This window comes from Salarias fasciatus, chromosome 15 (genome assembly GCF_902148845.1).
Source record: "Salarias fasciatus chromosome 15, fSalaFa1.1, whole genome shotgun sequence".
In the NCBI taxonomy this organism is placed as follows: domain Eukaryota; kingdom Metazoa; phylum Chordata; class Actinopteri; order Blenniiformes; family Blenniidae; genus Salarias; species Salarias fasciatus.
In genome coordinates this window covers 13,090,925-13,107,747 of record NC_043759.1, presented here as the reverse complement: position 1 = coordinate 13,107,747, position 16,823 = coordinate 13,090,925, and the positions used below count along the sequence as shown (strand labels likewise).

At 39.3% G+C, this 16,823-nt stretch overlaps 1 protein-coding gene across 1 annotated transcript; it reads right to left on the bottom strand.

Annotated features, from left to right (window-relative positions):
• Positions 1-1,130: 1,130 nt before the first annotated feature.
• LOC115402301 (phospholipase B1, membrane-associated-like) lies at positions 1,131-14,297 on the bottom strand. The gene is made up of 41 exons (XM_030110814.1): positions 14,280-14,297; positions 13,270-13,323; positions 12,398-12,432; positions 11,514-11,565; positions 10,965-11,045; positions 10,705-10,770; positions 10,555-10,607; positions 10,187-10,262; positions 9,984-10,091; positions 9,326-9,400; positions 9,150-9,221; positions 8,978-9,052; positions 8,838-8,898; positions 8,595-8,653; positions 8,352-8,425; positions 8,229-8,272; positions 7,981-8,089; positions 7,194-7,245; positions 7,020-7,100; positions 6,855-6,920; positions 6,481-6,581; positions 6,281-6,362; positions 6,073-6,177; positions 5,836-5,931; positions 5,677-5,748; positions 5,392-5,469; positions 4,848-4,908; positions 4,608-4,666; positions 4,313-4,380; positions 4,181-4,224; positions 3,857-3,956; positions 3,721-3,772; positions 3,558-3,638; positions 3,397-3,462; positions 3,221-3,315; positions 2,631-2,712; positions 2,430-2,534; positions 2,246-2,341; positions 2,062-2,136; positions 1,255-1,443; positions 1,131-1,136 (listed from the first exon to the last, which is right to left on the bottom strand). The coding sequence occupies exons 1-41, from the start codon at positions 14,295-14,297 to the stop codon at positions 1,131-1,133; spliced, it is 3,024 nt and encodes a 1,007-aa protein (XP_029966674.1).
• Positions 14,298-16,823: the final 2,526 nt, after the last annotated feature.

Below are 16,823 nucleotides of genomic sequence, written 5' to 3'. Positions count from 1 at the left end.
CAAAAATAAAGTTTATATTGCTACTTGAAGTAGATAATCTTAATTACTGCCTGTTTGGATTAATAGAAAGTGTGAGTTACTTAAAAGGGAGTAGTAAACTTTATTAATAAAAAAAAAACCTTGGTTACAGGTTACCACAAGCATCACTTTCAACTTGTATATGAGCTCACAACATTAATAACTACATAATTTTTAACTACTGCCTACTTAGAATAACGAAGTTATTAACACTTATCCTGATGACTTTGCAAAACTTAAAAAAATGCAAAATGCAAAAAAGTAAACCTATTATATTTTACGTTCAGTTTGACCTGAGCAGGATTTACTCTGCCTTTTGCCCATATTCAGCTGAGACCTGCTCCAGTGCCTCCTGGCCTTTAACTGAATAAAAAAGTATTGCAGATGGATTGATGAATTATAATTTCAAACATTATCCCCATAGCAAGTACATAAAATATATCAGACACACAACAAACACGTGTGTGTTTAATAATATGTAACTTATTCACTGACTGGTATGAAGTCAGTGATCATCAGTCCACAGTGTTTCTGGTGAAGCCAGAGGACTGAATCTGCTGTGATTCTTTATTCTGCTTAATTAGTGAATCAGAAATCAACCAGCCCTAGCACTGATTGGCAATCAATCCAACAAGACACGTGTATGTTCATGTCGGAATGTTGCAAAGAAAATTCAGGAATTCTTTTGAAATTATTAAAATTTGTAGCGATTCTTCTTGCACAAGATCAATTAAACAGATTTCAGTTTTCAATATTTTTTTCTTTATTAAAGGCTACAATCATATCATAAATATTTACATCATTTTAATTTAAGCAAATAAATACAGTTGAAAACTATACATGATTAGACATGATCAGTTACATATTGAACATTTGAAAATTCCAGTGCAGTAGGAATTACACATTTTTGCACATTTGTAACACCTCAAGAAATATTATTCAATTCTAAAATCAGGTATGTGATCTGAACAACAAGTGCTGCAAGTGCAACAAGTGAAAGTCACAGCAATGCAGATTTCAACTGAGACTGAGTTATCGGACAAGCCGGCTTCTTACAACAAAGATGTGGAAACTAATCAGATCGCCGCACTGGCAGACACATCCAAGCTGTTTCAGCCCTATTAGAGGTGTTTCACATTAAATATTAAGACATTAAAACCCAGATCCTTTCTGCTCTTTGGGTTTCCTACTTCGACAACAACAGTACATAATCAGCCAGGTGAAGAAGACACCAACCAGTAAACTCCCTACTCCCACAACCACCGTCGCCCACACGGGCAAAGTTTCGGGGCAATTGGCATCTCTGGTGGTCAGTTCAGGATTCGGGAGAGTCAGGATTTCAGGAGTAAGCACAGGTGGAGGGGTGGTCTGGAAGACTGGAGGACTTGACTGACTGTTGACCTTGGTGAAAATGTAAGGACTGGCCTATGTGAAAAGAAGAAACCAAAAAAATTAGAAACTCAGATCAGGTTATATTTTTGACTAATTGTGTCATTAAAAAAAAGCAAGAATGAAAAGTCCATGTGTTCGGTTCAAAATTAAAAAGAAAATCTTAACATTTTGAATTTTGAGATTGGTATAATAAAATATTTCTGAAAATAAGGTAATTTGGTAAGGATGTTTCTTCCTGAACAACTATAAAACAACTGATAATGATTATGAAATGCGTATTTCTAACAAGTTGGTTTGAATCCATTCATCAGTAAACATACATGAGAGTTGTAAATCAATTTTATGGATTGTATAATCAATAAGATCTAAAATGAAATAATTTCAATAAGACAACATTTAGAAATTAGAAAATAAAAAAGGAAAAACTGCTAAGATAAGTTATTCTAAAATACAGTTTAAAGTAAAAAGAAGAAAAAAGGAATAAATTAAATAGGATGACAAGGTCATCTGAATTTAAGTGAATTAAATTCTGGATTACAAACTGATTTGAAGGGAATAACAGTTTGTGATCCCACAATAGGAATACAATGATGAAATTGTGAAATGATCAATAACAGAGTTCATATTTCAGAAGTCTTCCTTCTTTCCTACCTCAGACGGACAGCTGATCTTGGAGCGGTCGCGTGTGAAGTTGTTGTAAGTCTGTTTCTGGCCCACCGGCTCCAGCTGTTAAGACAGAAGGAAATCTGTAAAACTACTAAACCAACTTAAATGTTGCTGAAAGAAACAGATCGACGTGCCAGTTCAGTTCATTACTGTTCAGAGCTCAGCTCACCATGTTATTCCACAGAGCTATGGCCAACTCTTCCTGTGCCCGCTGACTCATGTGGAAACAGTCCAAAGCGAACAGAGTCGTATCCGGCTCACCTACCTGGTAAAAGAAGAGAGATTTTCACTATGGATGTCAATGGATTCCATCACCTTCTTAAAAACAGGTTGGGGTGTTTTCAGTGACTTACACCAACAGAAGGGATGATGGAGTTTTGTAAAAATGGCTGAAGTACAACAGCAAAGTCCTCTTTTCCATCATAGCGGTCTCCAGAAAGCAGGTTCTGGATCTCAGCCTGAGGATCACAAAGAAGAACCACTGCCATTAAAGACAGAACTCAGTTTCTGCCAAAAAAAAAATGATAAAATAAATGCTTGAAGAAGGTTTTTACCTGGTACTTATAATTAATTCTCTTAATCTCCTCAAACTCTGGAGAGTTTTCCGATGGGTTGATCACACAGGGACAACTGCTCCTGTAAGAAAAGAGAGAGAGAGAGAGAGAGGGGTATTTTAGTCTACTCACATTCTTTCCATGAGTAGAAAAAGAGATACTTGAGTACAAAAAAAGACTTTTGTGAATGAAAAAGCACCAATTGTATTTCAAAACTCTACCAAAGTCCACTGAAGCTAAAGTCGAATTCTCACGAACCTAAATCTTCTTGTTAAAATAGAAACAGGGAATCTAGGTATTCAACCTCTACGGACGAAGCTTGATCGTGCCTGAATGTGAACAAGTAGAAGTTCAAGAGAATCGGCTCAAATGTGTGAAGTCAAAGGAACCAGTCAAAAAGAAAAATCTGCTTAAGTACAGTAAAAAAGCATAAATCATTTCTACAATGTCAGCACAAACATTCAACCAACCGAAAGAAAAAATATCGGCAAAAGCAAAACACCAGTGTCTCCTTGATGCTCACCAACATTTCGTTCTTCAACATGTCTAAACTTGTGAAAACTAACACTGGAAATCGTAACAAAACCGACCTTGGCAGGAGTGCACAGGCCAGCGTGTTCCTGGTGATTGGCCTCAACACCTCCATCTCCATCACCTCCACAACATTAACCAACACTCGAGGCACCTGGAGAGAGACATGGGGAGGATTATAGCTCACAGAAAGGAAAAACAGTGTCAGGTTTTTCCTGGTTCTCAAATATTTCACCTCTCGGTAAAGTATGTCCAAGGCCAGCATGAGGTTATGGCTGTAGTTGCTGGGTGACAGGTTATCCTACAGAGACATTAAACACAAGTCATGGTATCGGTCCAACATAAATCATTAGGCATTCTCTAATTTTATCTGTTTGGGGTTTTTTTCATCCTTACTTGGTCCAAGCAGTAGTGACAAAGATCAGTTCCTCCGATAAAAACTGTCACAAGTTTCCAGTCCGTTTCAAAATTCACCTCCTGTGTATCATAAAAACAGATGCCATCAGACTCCAGCAGCCAGACGGTTCATACTGAGGTTTTATTTTTGGAGACGTCTTACCACGTCTGCTCTCATGGCCTCGATAAGAGCTTGGACTTGTCCTGGGATGTCTCTGTGAGCGAGGAAACACAACGGGAGGGGTTAAAGAGACGTCACTGGGTTGTGTGGCTGAATACGTGAATTTGCGCGTTCGTACGAAGTCTTAGCTCCGGCTTCAGCCATGTTGAAGGCCCTCTGGTTTGACCCAGTTCCTTTAGAGAAGCCTTTTAGGAGGGGGTTGAACTTCTTTAAAATGTCTGAGGAGAGAGAGAAGAATCTAAAGCATGATCTCATCCACACTTTTCTAGAAACTCCTAGAAAATGAAAGATTGATTTATAGAAAGGACAGATGAATGTGATGCAGTGAAAACAGTGGGACGGTGCTATTGACTGTTTTATTCCAGCAAATTAAAGACCACATGTTTTGCTTGAACTGGAAAAATAATGTCACGTTTTAGCAACAATTACTGTGCAAACTCACTTGGTAGTGTTGTGACAGTGTCCAGAGTGTTGTCCCCTCCAATGCTGGAAAAAAAAAAAATCCGCCAAAACATCAGCATGGTTTGTTAAATCATGATGGTCACCATTAATGTGTTGTCAAGACGGGTCTTGCCTCCATGATACTCCTCGGTAGTCCCGGTTCAGGAAATTCCAGCTTGGTGCTTTAGAACCGGTGCCTGCCTGTGAACAGGGAACAAACAAACCACAAACAATAAAATGTAACTCCAGATCGTTTTACGTAATAAAGAGCTGTGCCCCCAATCTGTAGGCTGATAACAAAGTGATTGGAAAGGACAAAGTTCAGATATTAGGAGTTTTTACTGAATACTGGATGCCATATAAAAACATCAATCATTACCTCTGATACCGGAGAAAATAAAAACTCTTGGAGTTCATGAGGAACTTACTGTGATGTAGTCTCCCAGCGCCGCCACCACTTTAATGTCTGCTGGTCTCAGCTTGTGGACTGCAGATATGAACCAGAGAAGAACCAAACAAATACTTACTAAACTAACCACTGAGCAGTTCTTTTTTTCCTCCACGATTTTTTGCTAATACCACTTCAAATTTTCATTCTTAAAACCACTGATGAATATTCATCAGTGTAGACCTTAATCTTAGGGTGGTGATGAAGAAGCAAGGCTCACCTGAAGTTGGCACAGTGTCTGATTCATTCAGATTTGAACAGGAGAATTCACTTCCAAAATTCTGTTAAAAAAAAAAAACAAACAAAAAAAAGAAGAAGTATGAAAAATGAGCTGATTCAGACATGTGACCCTGAATGCAGAGGGAAAACATGCAAACCACACAGAAAAGCTCGACGATGGGTTTGGAACAGAGATATTCTCACTGTGAGGCAACAACATCAGCTCCACTGTGCGCCTTCCATGAAACAATGGCATTAAGATTCTCACCCATCAAGACATTCATTTACTAGTTACATTCAAATCTATAAAAGCTGCTCAACCAGTAAAACGGAAAATCATCAAACATTCAACAACATCAAAACATAAGAAAAGACTTAAAAACAAGAAACTATTGGATCTGTTAGGCATTTATTTTATTGTTCAATCAATGTGTGCCAACATAATAATGAAATTTAACCTTCATTTCAGTTTTCAGCTGTGTTTTTTTTTTTTCCTACAACTTTCTTGTTTTAATATTTGATAGATTTGTCAAACAGATACTTACTGGAACAGGTGCAGGTGTCGGGCTGGGTCCAGAATATGTGTAATTGCTGTTTATATAGGTGCTAATATAAGGTGAAGACTGCAGAAAAAGAAAACAATTTACATTTAATGAGGAAGAAAATCTGCTTCATGGTAATAATGTGGCTTTTCAAAAAACATCAACTAGTCTTAACACGAGAAAAGGAGTTTTCGTGGAATTTTTCTCCCCTGCATTTTATTACCAAACACACGGCATTCAGAGCATCAAAAGCTTCATTTGCAGTTTCACCTTTATCTATTATTATACCTTGGTTGGGCATTTCAAGCCAACGGTTGCACTGAAATCGTGTTTTGCTGTTTTACTGCCGAGAGGCTCCAGCTGAAAGAAAAAACACAAATTGGACTCAGATTTCCAGCACAAAACAGAACATATAAAACCATGTTTTCACTGCGGCTCAGTGTTCACCATGTTGTTCCAGAGTGAGCGAGCCATCAGGGTTTGCGCTTTCTGACTGAGGTGGAAACAGTCAGCACTGAAGTAGGAGCGATCCGGACGTCCATCCTGACAAAAAAGGAAGAAATTGTATTCCCTTTAATCCCCACACTATTTCCAGACCACTGTTTCAATGTTTTTGAATTGCTATGCAGTGGCTTCAAGCAGTAATGATCATTCAGCTAAAAAGAGTTGAGTCAAGAGACTGACCTCCAGTCTGGGGACGACCACGTCTCTGAAGAAAGGCTGGATGACCACGGTGAAATCTGGGCTCGTGTCATAGCGGCCGGACTCCACAAGCTCATGCAGCGTTTCCTAAGAAATCAGACCAAACCCCCACGATCGGTTAGGAAAAATGACATTTGCGTTTTTTTTTTTTTTTGTTGTTGTTATTGTTTTATTTTTGAGTGGTTCCTACCTGATATTTTCTGTTCAATTCTTCCACCATTTGAAGGGCTTTAGAGTCGGCCTCTGGCAGGATAACGCAGGGACACATGTAACTGGGAATACAAAGACAAAGTGTCACAACGCTCATCACAAAATGAAGGCACAAAAACTGAACAGTTTTAACGAGACAGCCAATGTTAAAATGAAAATAAACAAAGAAAAAGAACTCACTTGACCAGCCAGGTGGGGCAATTAAGTGATGTCTCCAAGTGCATTTCTCTGAGTGGTGATATATAGAGAACCTCCACCAGGTTCACCAGAGCCCGGGGCACCTGGGAGAGATCAGATCCGTTAATGCTCAAAACAATCTGAAGAGCTCGCATAAAGGCTCTTACACTGCTTTCATTAATCACATCAACCGGTTAATCCTACCTTGTTTAAAAATGACAAAAAACTACATATACTGTAAAATCTGCAAATAGTCGAACGTGCTTCAAACCCTTTGAGGTTCTCCTCACATCCTTAATGTGGGGCCAGAATCACCGAGGACTGAGCAAGTGTGAGAAAAACTTTATACACAACATGTGTGAAAGAGTTTATTTCACCTCTTTGTGAAGATAATCCAAGCTGTCACGAACATTTTTGCGATAATTTTCCACCGAGTGGAGCAACTGTAAAAAAAAAAAAAAAACAGGATAGTGTAATCAAGGTCAATATTTTTCTTTCGGTACCTTTTCAAAATCTCATTTTAAACTGTGTTTAATACTCACTGAGTTGTAGCAGTGGTCGCACATGTCATTTCCACCGATGAAGAGGGTGATCACCTTCCAGTCCAGCTCAAAGTTGATTCTCTGTAAAGCACGGGACAGCATGGAAAATAAACAGATTTATTCGGTGAAGGTTTTTCATTTTGTGGAGATAACCCTTTAAAAGTATGAACTTACGGAGTCAGCCTTCATCCGTTGAACCAGAGCTTCTACCTGCGATGGTACGTCCCTGAAACCACAACGACCACAAACAATCACGATCAAAGCAACAAATGACATTTAATCCAAGCCTTCAAAACTTAGGAACAAGACAGACACAGAGAAGCTTTAAATAAAGATCAGAACATTGAGCAAGTGCAATAACAGAATTTTGATGAAAACAAGCAAGTCGACAGAAAACTTGCATTTTTCCACACTGACCAAACAATCTTGACTCTGTTTAACTTTTTGCTTGCTTGGTGGCGTGATTCAGTCAGATCTCCGTTAAAGAGAAAAATTCACTGGATCAATTTGTGAGACGGTCCAGTCGCCTGAATGGCGAGTCTTATCCAGCCTCGCCGTACACTAAACAGGCAGAGAGGATGGCTTCCTCAATCCTTACTATTGACTCCCATCCTCTGCGAGGAGATTTTCAGCTTCCTCCCTCTGGGCGGAGGTCATTAGTCTCGAGGTGCTCGACAAAACATTAAGGAAACGTTTTGTTCCTGTCGCCGTTACACAGCTCAATAAGAAACAGTGAAATTACACTTCATTTTTTGCTTTACTCTGTTTGCTTATCGTCATTCGGTCAGATACCTGTTTGTTACATTCAAAGCTTGTGTAGTGTAGTGCAGCTTTGTTATGGCATGCCAATTAAAATGATCTCCTCAACAAATCCGCCCATGGGTGTAATTAAAGTAACCTTGACCTTGACCTTGATCTTAACCTTGAAATCTAATCTGAAAAGACGGCAGATAGAGCTCACCTGCTCTTGGATCCTGGAACAGCCTGGTTGAAGAAGGCGTCAGGAGTGGTGGCTCCTCCCGTCCTGACAGAGTAGCCCGTCAGGTTTGGGTTGAAATATTTCAAGATATCTACATTGACGAACAAGAGTAAATGTCAGCTTGACGTCTTCAGTGCAAACAGACAAAGCTGCCACGTTCAGCCCAGAGCTGCACATGAATCTACTGTCAGTTATAAAAACACTGCAATCAAATCATGAAAGTGACTCACTGGGCAGAGTGGTGACAGTGGTGAGGTTCCCGTCTCCTCCAACACTGAAAAGCACAAACAGAAGCACGTCAATACTGAAGAGCTGATCAGAAATTCCTGCCCTGCAGAGGTGTCTCAGCCGACCTCCAGGATAGACCTCTGTACTGAGTCAGGACATCCAGGATGTTTGACTGGCTGGACGCGATGCCGTTCCCTGCCTGACGAAGAAAACAGAAAAGCGGAATCAAACGACCTGGTTTTCTAAAATGAACACATCTCCAACCGTAGGCTCCATGTGAAACACATGAAATTGTTGGAATTACATATGTGATCTCAGTTTACTTATCTATCTTTTATCTCTCTCACACTTTCTTTTTAATGACTCACTGTTAAAGAATCTCCCACAGCAGCCACAACTTTGATATCTGCAGGCGTCAGTTCATGGACTGGAAAATGCAAAAACAACCTCACGTCAGTCACAATGACAGAAGCTGTAAATGATAGTCCCGAGACGGTGGAGGACATTCAGGCAGTGAAAACAATTATATTGCACTTATAAATGCACCAAGATATAATAATCAAGCTTCATAAGAAAAAGGACGTCCCGGCTCCTGGTAAAAGCCATCCTACCTGAGGTGGGTATGGAGGGAGAGGGGCTGAAGTCAGTGCATGGCATCTCAGTTCCTGTGAGCTGAGCGGACAGACATGCAACGGTCAGACAGAGAGAGAAGGCGTGCAACATCGCCGCGGTTTCCGCCAGCAACACTCACTGAGTCGGCGGAAGAAGAATCGTTGCTGCGGTGATACGAAGGAGAGTTTCCCTCGGTCCGGAGGAAGGGTCGGTCCTTTGGTAGGGAGGGGGAGGAAGGCAGACTCTCAGTCTAACTGCACCCGGACATAAAGATTTAGCTGTGTGCATGTGGGTTTTCTGCAGTCACTCACCTCGCTCGGACACGGCAGTGAGAGGATCTCTCCATTGTTCTCTGTTTCTTGTTGACCGACCGTGGGCTGCAGCTGAAAGACAGAAAGACTCTTTTGTGACATCAGGAACAGTAACAGCGTGTGAGAGAGAAGGAGCGGAGGCCAGAGGGTTTCACTCCTGCTGCTCCAGGCCTCACCAGGTTTGTCCACATCCGCAGGGTCAGCCTGCTGGCGTGCTGTGAAGCTCCGGACTTGGAGAGAGGCTGTCCGCTCTGTTAAATATAGAAGATAAAATCAGATCACACACTGTAAATAAATGTGGAGTATCTTCAAGTCAGCAGAAAAAATATTTATCTTTATTCACAATTACACTGGGGATTTGATGGGAAAGGTTTGATAGAAGCTCTTAAAAAGTTTATCTCTTAAAATGTGATTTACTGCACAATGTTTCAACTACGGTGTAAAATTTGGGACTGCGTGCTACTTTTTCTACATATTTCTCAAAATATAAACATTTTGCTCTTTCAACAAATTAACCCCTAATTGCTGCATTTAATGGATGCATTTCAGCTGAAAACACTGGATTGCACGCACAGACATAATTACAGATACAGCATTGCTATTTTTTTTCCCTAATTTTTGAACTCATTACCCTGTGATGTGTGACTGAAATACATTTTTTAAATAAGTGACAGGGCAGTGTAGTGGTGTGTAGGACTTGGAAACAGGATTGTTGGGTTTGTTGAAATGGATTCACTGAGAAATTAGGCCCCTTTTGGGAAATTATTTAGGCATAGACATTGAATTATGTGTAGCTTTGAATTTTTATAACTGTGTGAAGCTTTTGCTACTCACAATTAAAGACACTGGCTCTGTGATCAGGGGGACGTCCTGCAGAGTCACGGTGAAGTCGTCTCTGTCGCTGTACCACTGCTTCTGCACCAAGAGCTCATCCAACGACTCCTGGTCACGCAGAAGGAGTTTAATAGGAAATACATCAAGGGCATTAAATATCTGGAAGGTTAACGGCAAAATGTGGGTGTAAATTTCAGACAAACCTGCAAAGCTTGAGTCAGCATGGCCCTCTGAAATCTGAGCTCCCCTTCAGTGCTCGTTTCCTCACATGAACATTTGCTGTCAGGCAAACACATTTAATTCATATAACTTAATATAGGTTTTTAAGGTAGAAATTGACCATAAGATTTTCAAAATGAGAAAGTTCAATGGTGGAAAAATACAGCAAGGTTATCAGCATAACATTTTAAGTGTATTAAGCCCTAATATATACTTGAATGAGCAGAAGCACAGATTAGTTAAACTTATAAATAAACAAAATCAGAATACATGAAGAAACAAGCTAACACAAGTAATTCAGAAAAAAAACAGTGTTTTAACAGAAAAAGCAAATGTTCATGGGACAGCGTACCTGCTCTGGAGCTCTCCATCCCATAAAGTGACACTGACAATGGTCCGTTTCAACTGCATCGCCATGAAGTGACAACAATGTGTAAATATTCACAATGTGGTCACATTAAAGGATCAGTAAATAATGTACAGGAAACAATGTGAAAATTACCTGAGAGTGCAGCAGCTGCAGGATCTCATCCACCTCTTCGACCGCTGCTTTGACAGCAGATGCGGCCTACAACACACACACACACACACACACACACACACACACACACACACACACACACACACACACACACACACAGATCACATAAGATTTAACCAACTTTTGGAAATATGCTTTAGTTTTGAGTACATTTCAAATGAAACCACCAATAATAATGCTGCTGTGGCTTCTATGCTGAGAAGTTTCAGCAGATCTCTGACCTGCTGCTGCTGGCAGGCGCAGAGCTGATCCACCCGAAGTACGACAAGCACCAACTTCCAGTCTTGATTCACATCAATATCCTGCAATGTGGAAAAGTCACATAGTTGAGTTTAAAGCTATCAGCAATTTTATGGATTTCATGATATGATAGCGACTATGCAAGATAAACAGACAGTAAAGTTTTTATCTATCTATCTATTTATATGAGGAAAGTAGCTGATGTTCATTGGTGCAATTACAGTTGAACAATTTCCAAGTCCAGACGGGACAGGATATTTTCCACACACCAAAGGTCAGCTGTTGCTTAAATAAATGTTTGAGATAATAATGAGATCACATGCTCAAGCTATAAAAATGAGCAATGAGGCAATAGAGCAGTTGGGTCATGTTTATTTTAAGGATGATCCTAGAAATTAAGACTAATGCTTTCACTGAGAAGTTTGGGATTTTTTTTTCCCAAATAAGGGAGGGATTGTATTTTACATGCACCCTTCTTGCTTCTAGATTGTGCTCAAGTTTTTGAAGCATACAGTCACATGAGTACATACCCGGTTATTACGTAGGTAGGAGACCACCTCCTTTGCTTGCTCCACTAGTGAGCTGAAAGGAGAACATAATGTGGAGAGGCCATGTGAAGCTGAAAACGTCTGGAGTTCATTGTAATCTGCAGATAAAACTGTACCTGTGTTGGAGAAAGTGTGACTCATCTGATGGATGACTGATCAGATCAGGTCTGAATAGACTCATCAGCTCTGTGGGAAGTAAATAAAACAAGTTTAACATCAAAAGCCACAAGCTTCAACCCTCAACCCACAGCCTTTGGTATATGGACTTAAAAGTCATATTTTCTTTTATTTCAAAACAGAAAAAAAATCTTAAGGTCTGCTTCCAGAAGTTCAATTAAATATATATATGGTTTTACAAAACAATAAAAACTGAACTAAGATTCCAAGTTGAGTTCTGTTCAATTAAAAGATATTTAACAAATGAGTACAAAATCTATTCTTTAATAGAGAGTGAGGTAAAAACTTGTAAACTGTTAAATTTTCTCTGGATACTCCAGTTTCCTCTCACAGTCTGAACACATGCTGTGAGGTTAACTGATGACCCTCACTTGCCCGTAGATGTGAATGTGAGCGTGTGTGTTTATCTATCTGTGCTTGCCATTGACTGGAAACCAAGAAACATGCAACATCATGAATATCTTCATACAGATAACACTTCACAGGCCGGCAACCTTGACTGTATCGGGGTCCATTGTTTCCCGTTATCCTACTGTATGCAGATATGAAAGCAGCAAAGATAGTAGACAGTAGTACAATAGAAACTTATGTAAGGCCTGGAGGAATTCTACAGAACATAAAGTGGAAAGCGAGCAGCATTGAAGTCCCCGAAATTTACAAAATGAAAGAAATAACAACAACAATCTCACCTTTGAGTCCCGATACGATTGTTGACATCTGAGTGCTGTGGAGGAAAACCACAGTGTGGATATGAGCCAGTGGGAAACACATTTTACGGCGTGATTGTGGAAACGTTGTGATCTGAGCTCACCTTTGCATTTGAAGACCGATGGCAGAGAACGCTGCAACATCTGAGGGCCTCACCATATTCACTGGAGAAAGACAAGAGTCAAGAAATGAATTGGATTTGTTGAATTTCAGACAAATTAAAAAAAACATTACTGCAGAGTAATTATGCTGGTGAATGAGGATGGATGGAGGAAAATAATACTGCATTTAAATATCAAACACCTGTAAATGAATTCCATGCATGAATGATACATTAGAAGAGTTGAAGCAAGTAGATATTCAGGATTTTAAAAATGTACACATTTGATGGATAATGAGTGTACTTCTGCTATAAGTCACAGTGAATTAATTAAGTCAGTCAGTCATGGTTTCTTTTGTATTTCAAGGTGGCAGGGATGAATAAAACGCTGTGATTTGAGGATGAGGGACAAGAAGCCCTGAAAGAAGGGTGATGCAATCTCATTATGTAATAAGCACTGTTATTACAGGGATACAAGAACAGGGTAAACATTAAACGGGTAGTTTTCAGTAGCAATTGCAACCCCACAGCTTCCGATCAATCCAAGCATAAAGAAGATTTCAAGCATATGCACCTTAACCAGATAGAAGAATTTGTAATAAAATTGATATAAAAAAAATGTTTTTATACACATACGGAATAAACGCACATGATAACAACACAAGGAATGAGGACATGTAAAATTAATTTCACAAAGATTCCCCTCCTACCATAATAAATCAGACTTAATGTGAATGTGTTTAACAGACTCACCTGTTGCAGGAGGCGGCTGAGAGCGGGCCGTCTGTGTACAAGGAAATCCAGCTGCTGCAAGTGAGGGGAGATAACAAAGAGTACAGATATGGAGATATGAACGGATCTGGGATTAAGTGTCCTTAAAGTGTATTTACACACACTTTTCCTCTCCGTCTATGCAAACTGAACTCAGCTCCTCACAGCTCAGTCCATACCCAGAGAAACCTGGAGGAACCTTGAGATTAAAGCGAAGGTCCTGGAGGACTTTAGTGAGTGAGTTGAGATCCGTTATCAGTTATAATTTTCAGAGTTACTGTACTTCCAGTATAAAAAGCAATTTGAGATGTTGAAAGTGCCAACAAAACAACAGCACAGCTTTGCAGAATGTTTCAAATGCATTTGTGGAAACATTTACAGGCTTTATAAAGCAGCAAAAGCAAAAAACAAATGTTATGACTAAGATACACTGGAAAAAGTATAAACCAAAAAGATCAGATTCAGCATTTTATTTTAGATTTCTGTTTGTTCACTCTTGATTTTTAACTACAAAAAAGCTGCACCATTCATTAGAATAACACAAGCTAAATAAAGTAGAAATGTCAGTGGAAACCTGTTGTCCATGTGAGACTCAGCAGTGGAATCAGAATCAGCTGAAGCATCATCCTTCTCTTCTTTGTCCTGCTGGATCTTGCTGCCAGACTCTGGTTTCTCCCAAGTTCATCTGCTTGTAGGTCTGCTGTTTTCCTCTGTCATTATCAGTCCTACCTGGCTGGTATGATCATAAATGTGTGCTGGGGGAGGAGAACAGCTCTCTGTTCAAAGGACAAGACTGTGACTTTTTTACACAGACACAATAACTATGATAAGGTCCAGATAAATGGTATTTATATGTTGTTATTTAATTAATTATCAAATGATTTTACTTTCACCTCAAACGGTATTGTCTGTTTTCTAGACGGAGAAAAAAAAAACTAAGTCTAGGTAACAAATCATGTAAATGGTTTTCTCTGGCCACATGTTCATCTCACCCATATGATGGCTGCCATATTTTTAGCATCATTGCATAAGGGAAGTGGCCTCAGGTTTTTTGGCAATGCCATGTCCCAGTGCAATTATGTACAATTTTATGCTGTTTTATATGAGAGATTAAGCTGCATATCAAAATCAATTCACTGGTTAAGCCAGTTAGCTGTCTGCACCTTAGTATGGTAACATCACTGACACTTTAATTCTTTTCCACTGTAGGTAGTTAAGGTATTTTGTAGTGAAAGAACTGTAAGAAGGCACTGTGTCCTAAAGAAATAGTCCAACATTTTTGGGTTATTTCTGTGTTGTCTTTGTGCCAGTCTGATCAGAAGAAGTTGCATACAATGTTACAGAGTGAAAGAATTCATCTTGACAGCATAAGACTGTCAAGAGTTCAGGTGTCCTCACACTGTGATATCAGGTGTGTGGGGTTCCTATGGGTGGGTTTTCTCTTGATATTCTGGTTTCCTCTCACAGCCCAAAAAAGTTTAAGGTTAACTACCAGAATGTAGTTACTGTAAATCGCTTGTATGTAAGTATGTGGGACTGTCTGTGTGTTTTACCTGGAATAGTCAGCTGGAATCCGCTGGAACATCCTTTTCTTTTCTTTTTTTTTTATTTTTTTACAGTGCTGTGAGATGACTGTGGTGTAACAATAAATTGATTTCGAATAGCCTGCTGCTACTGTGGAATACTAGTGAAAGATGTTTAAATCGACTCTCAGAGTAGAGTTTGCGTATTCAGATTTTTCCAGGTGTTCTGACTGCTTCCCACAGTTCAAAGCCTTTTGTTGGATTACCATGCTGTGATGGACTAGTGGCCGACATAATGTGTACAAAACCTTTCAATCTGTGAGAGATGGTAAAGAGTCTTTGCGTCTTCTTCTTTTTTTTTTTTTTCTTTTTGCCAAACTGACACAAAGACTAATAAAGTCGAATGACAGAATCAGGGCTGCTTTATTTTCCTTATCATTGTCTAAAATGTTGGGCTAATATCATCCAGAGTACAGTATACATCTTTGGCATTTTGACTTGATCTGTTAAGTACATTAAAAAGAGGTCAGATATCAAACCTCCTTGACACTTGATGTCAACATCGTATGATCACATCGTATGATGTGACAAAAAAAAACACAAACAGGATGTAATATCTTGATTATTTGTGCAATAGGTTAACTCTATCTCAAGCTCTGGAATGAATGGGTCACAGGGGAAGAGTCTGTGTTGCATAAGCCTGGATACAAATATGAAATGTTGATGCCATAATCTAACAAATCCACTGTCATGACTGACAGTTGGCATGGAAATGTGTTTTTTGTCGTGGGATGTGGAGAAAGCATCTTGATTTCCTGATCAAAAAGAATTGTGACAATAAATACACATATATTTTGTTACAGGGAATATTACTTGGAAATGATAATTATAATGTTCCCTCTAACACAACTGAAGTTTTTGTTTTTTACATAACACTAAGTTCACTGTTCCTCACTATCTTATCTGTTTTCTGCCTGGAGAGGTGATGGATGTAAAGACACAGAATGTGTGTTCACCAAGTTCACCTATACTGTTCTATATCTACCTATATGTTCTTTAACTTCAGAGATCACCAAGTCTTTTCAGTAGATTCTGAATGCAGCAGTAACCATGAACATCGTGACTCCGATCATGATAACTGTAATCCTGATACGAGGTCTTTTGCGGTCCGCCTTTACAGTCTGTTATCTTGCTTCAAGGACATCAACTCGAAGTGAACCTCCAGCTGCAATATTGCTTCATTTCCATGATCAACTCTAATCTCAAACAGATACAGTCCAGCTGGCCAGTGAGAGTCTGTTATGGCACTGGAACTGTGATTACTTATCAATATACCTGGCAATTCAGGATGATCATCATCCTTTTTTTAATGTGCGTGCATTTGTTGCTGTGATACAGGGAGGATTTTAAATTATCTTGATCTTTCATATTTAATTATGCATGTAGTATGAAAATACTACAGAGATCCACTTCCACACACACATTATGCACTGTTGCATGTAATTCGGTACAGTCTGAGAGTTTGAGGGCATTGGAGAACGATGTGGCTCAAGCTCTCACTTTTAAAACCCTGAACAGGAAAACACACATATTGATCTTTTCGACACGTTTCCTTTTTGGTCCCAATTAATTCATTTAGTTAAGTTTGAATCTGCTTCTGACATTGTCATTTTTCTGCACTGTCATTTAAAATCCGTAGAAACCAAGTTCACAATTGCAATGAATTGACTGGCCGTAACAGAATAAATAAATAAATAAATAAATAAATAAATAAATAAATAAATAAATAAATAAGGATTCACATCGTTTGGGAGTAGTTACGTGATGACGTTTGCATTCTCCATACGTACACTCATCGTGACGTTTCATTGGTTGAGCCATAGCAACCGCAGAGAGTCCGTAGCAACGGTAAGCCGGAAGCAAGTTGGATTTTGTTGCCATTTTAAATGTATATATGTCGACTATCGTTGTCGTAAAACGCAGTACAAACAAAGCAGGCCCTCGGTTAAAAAG

What these genes read in the sequence shown, in the direction of transcription:
- LOC115402301 (XM_030110814.1), bottom strand. An exon ending in AATCGTATCGGGACTCAAAG is followed by an intron (nt 11,566 to 12,397) that starts GTGAGATTGTTG and finishes TTCTCCTTTCAG; the next exon opens with CTCACTAGTGGAGCAAGCAA. An exon ending in CCTACCTACGTAATAACCGG is followed by an intron (nt 11,046 to 11,513) that starts GTATGTACTCAT and finishes TCCACATTGCAG; the next exon opens with GATATTGATGTGAATCAAGA.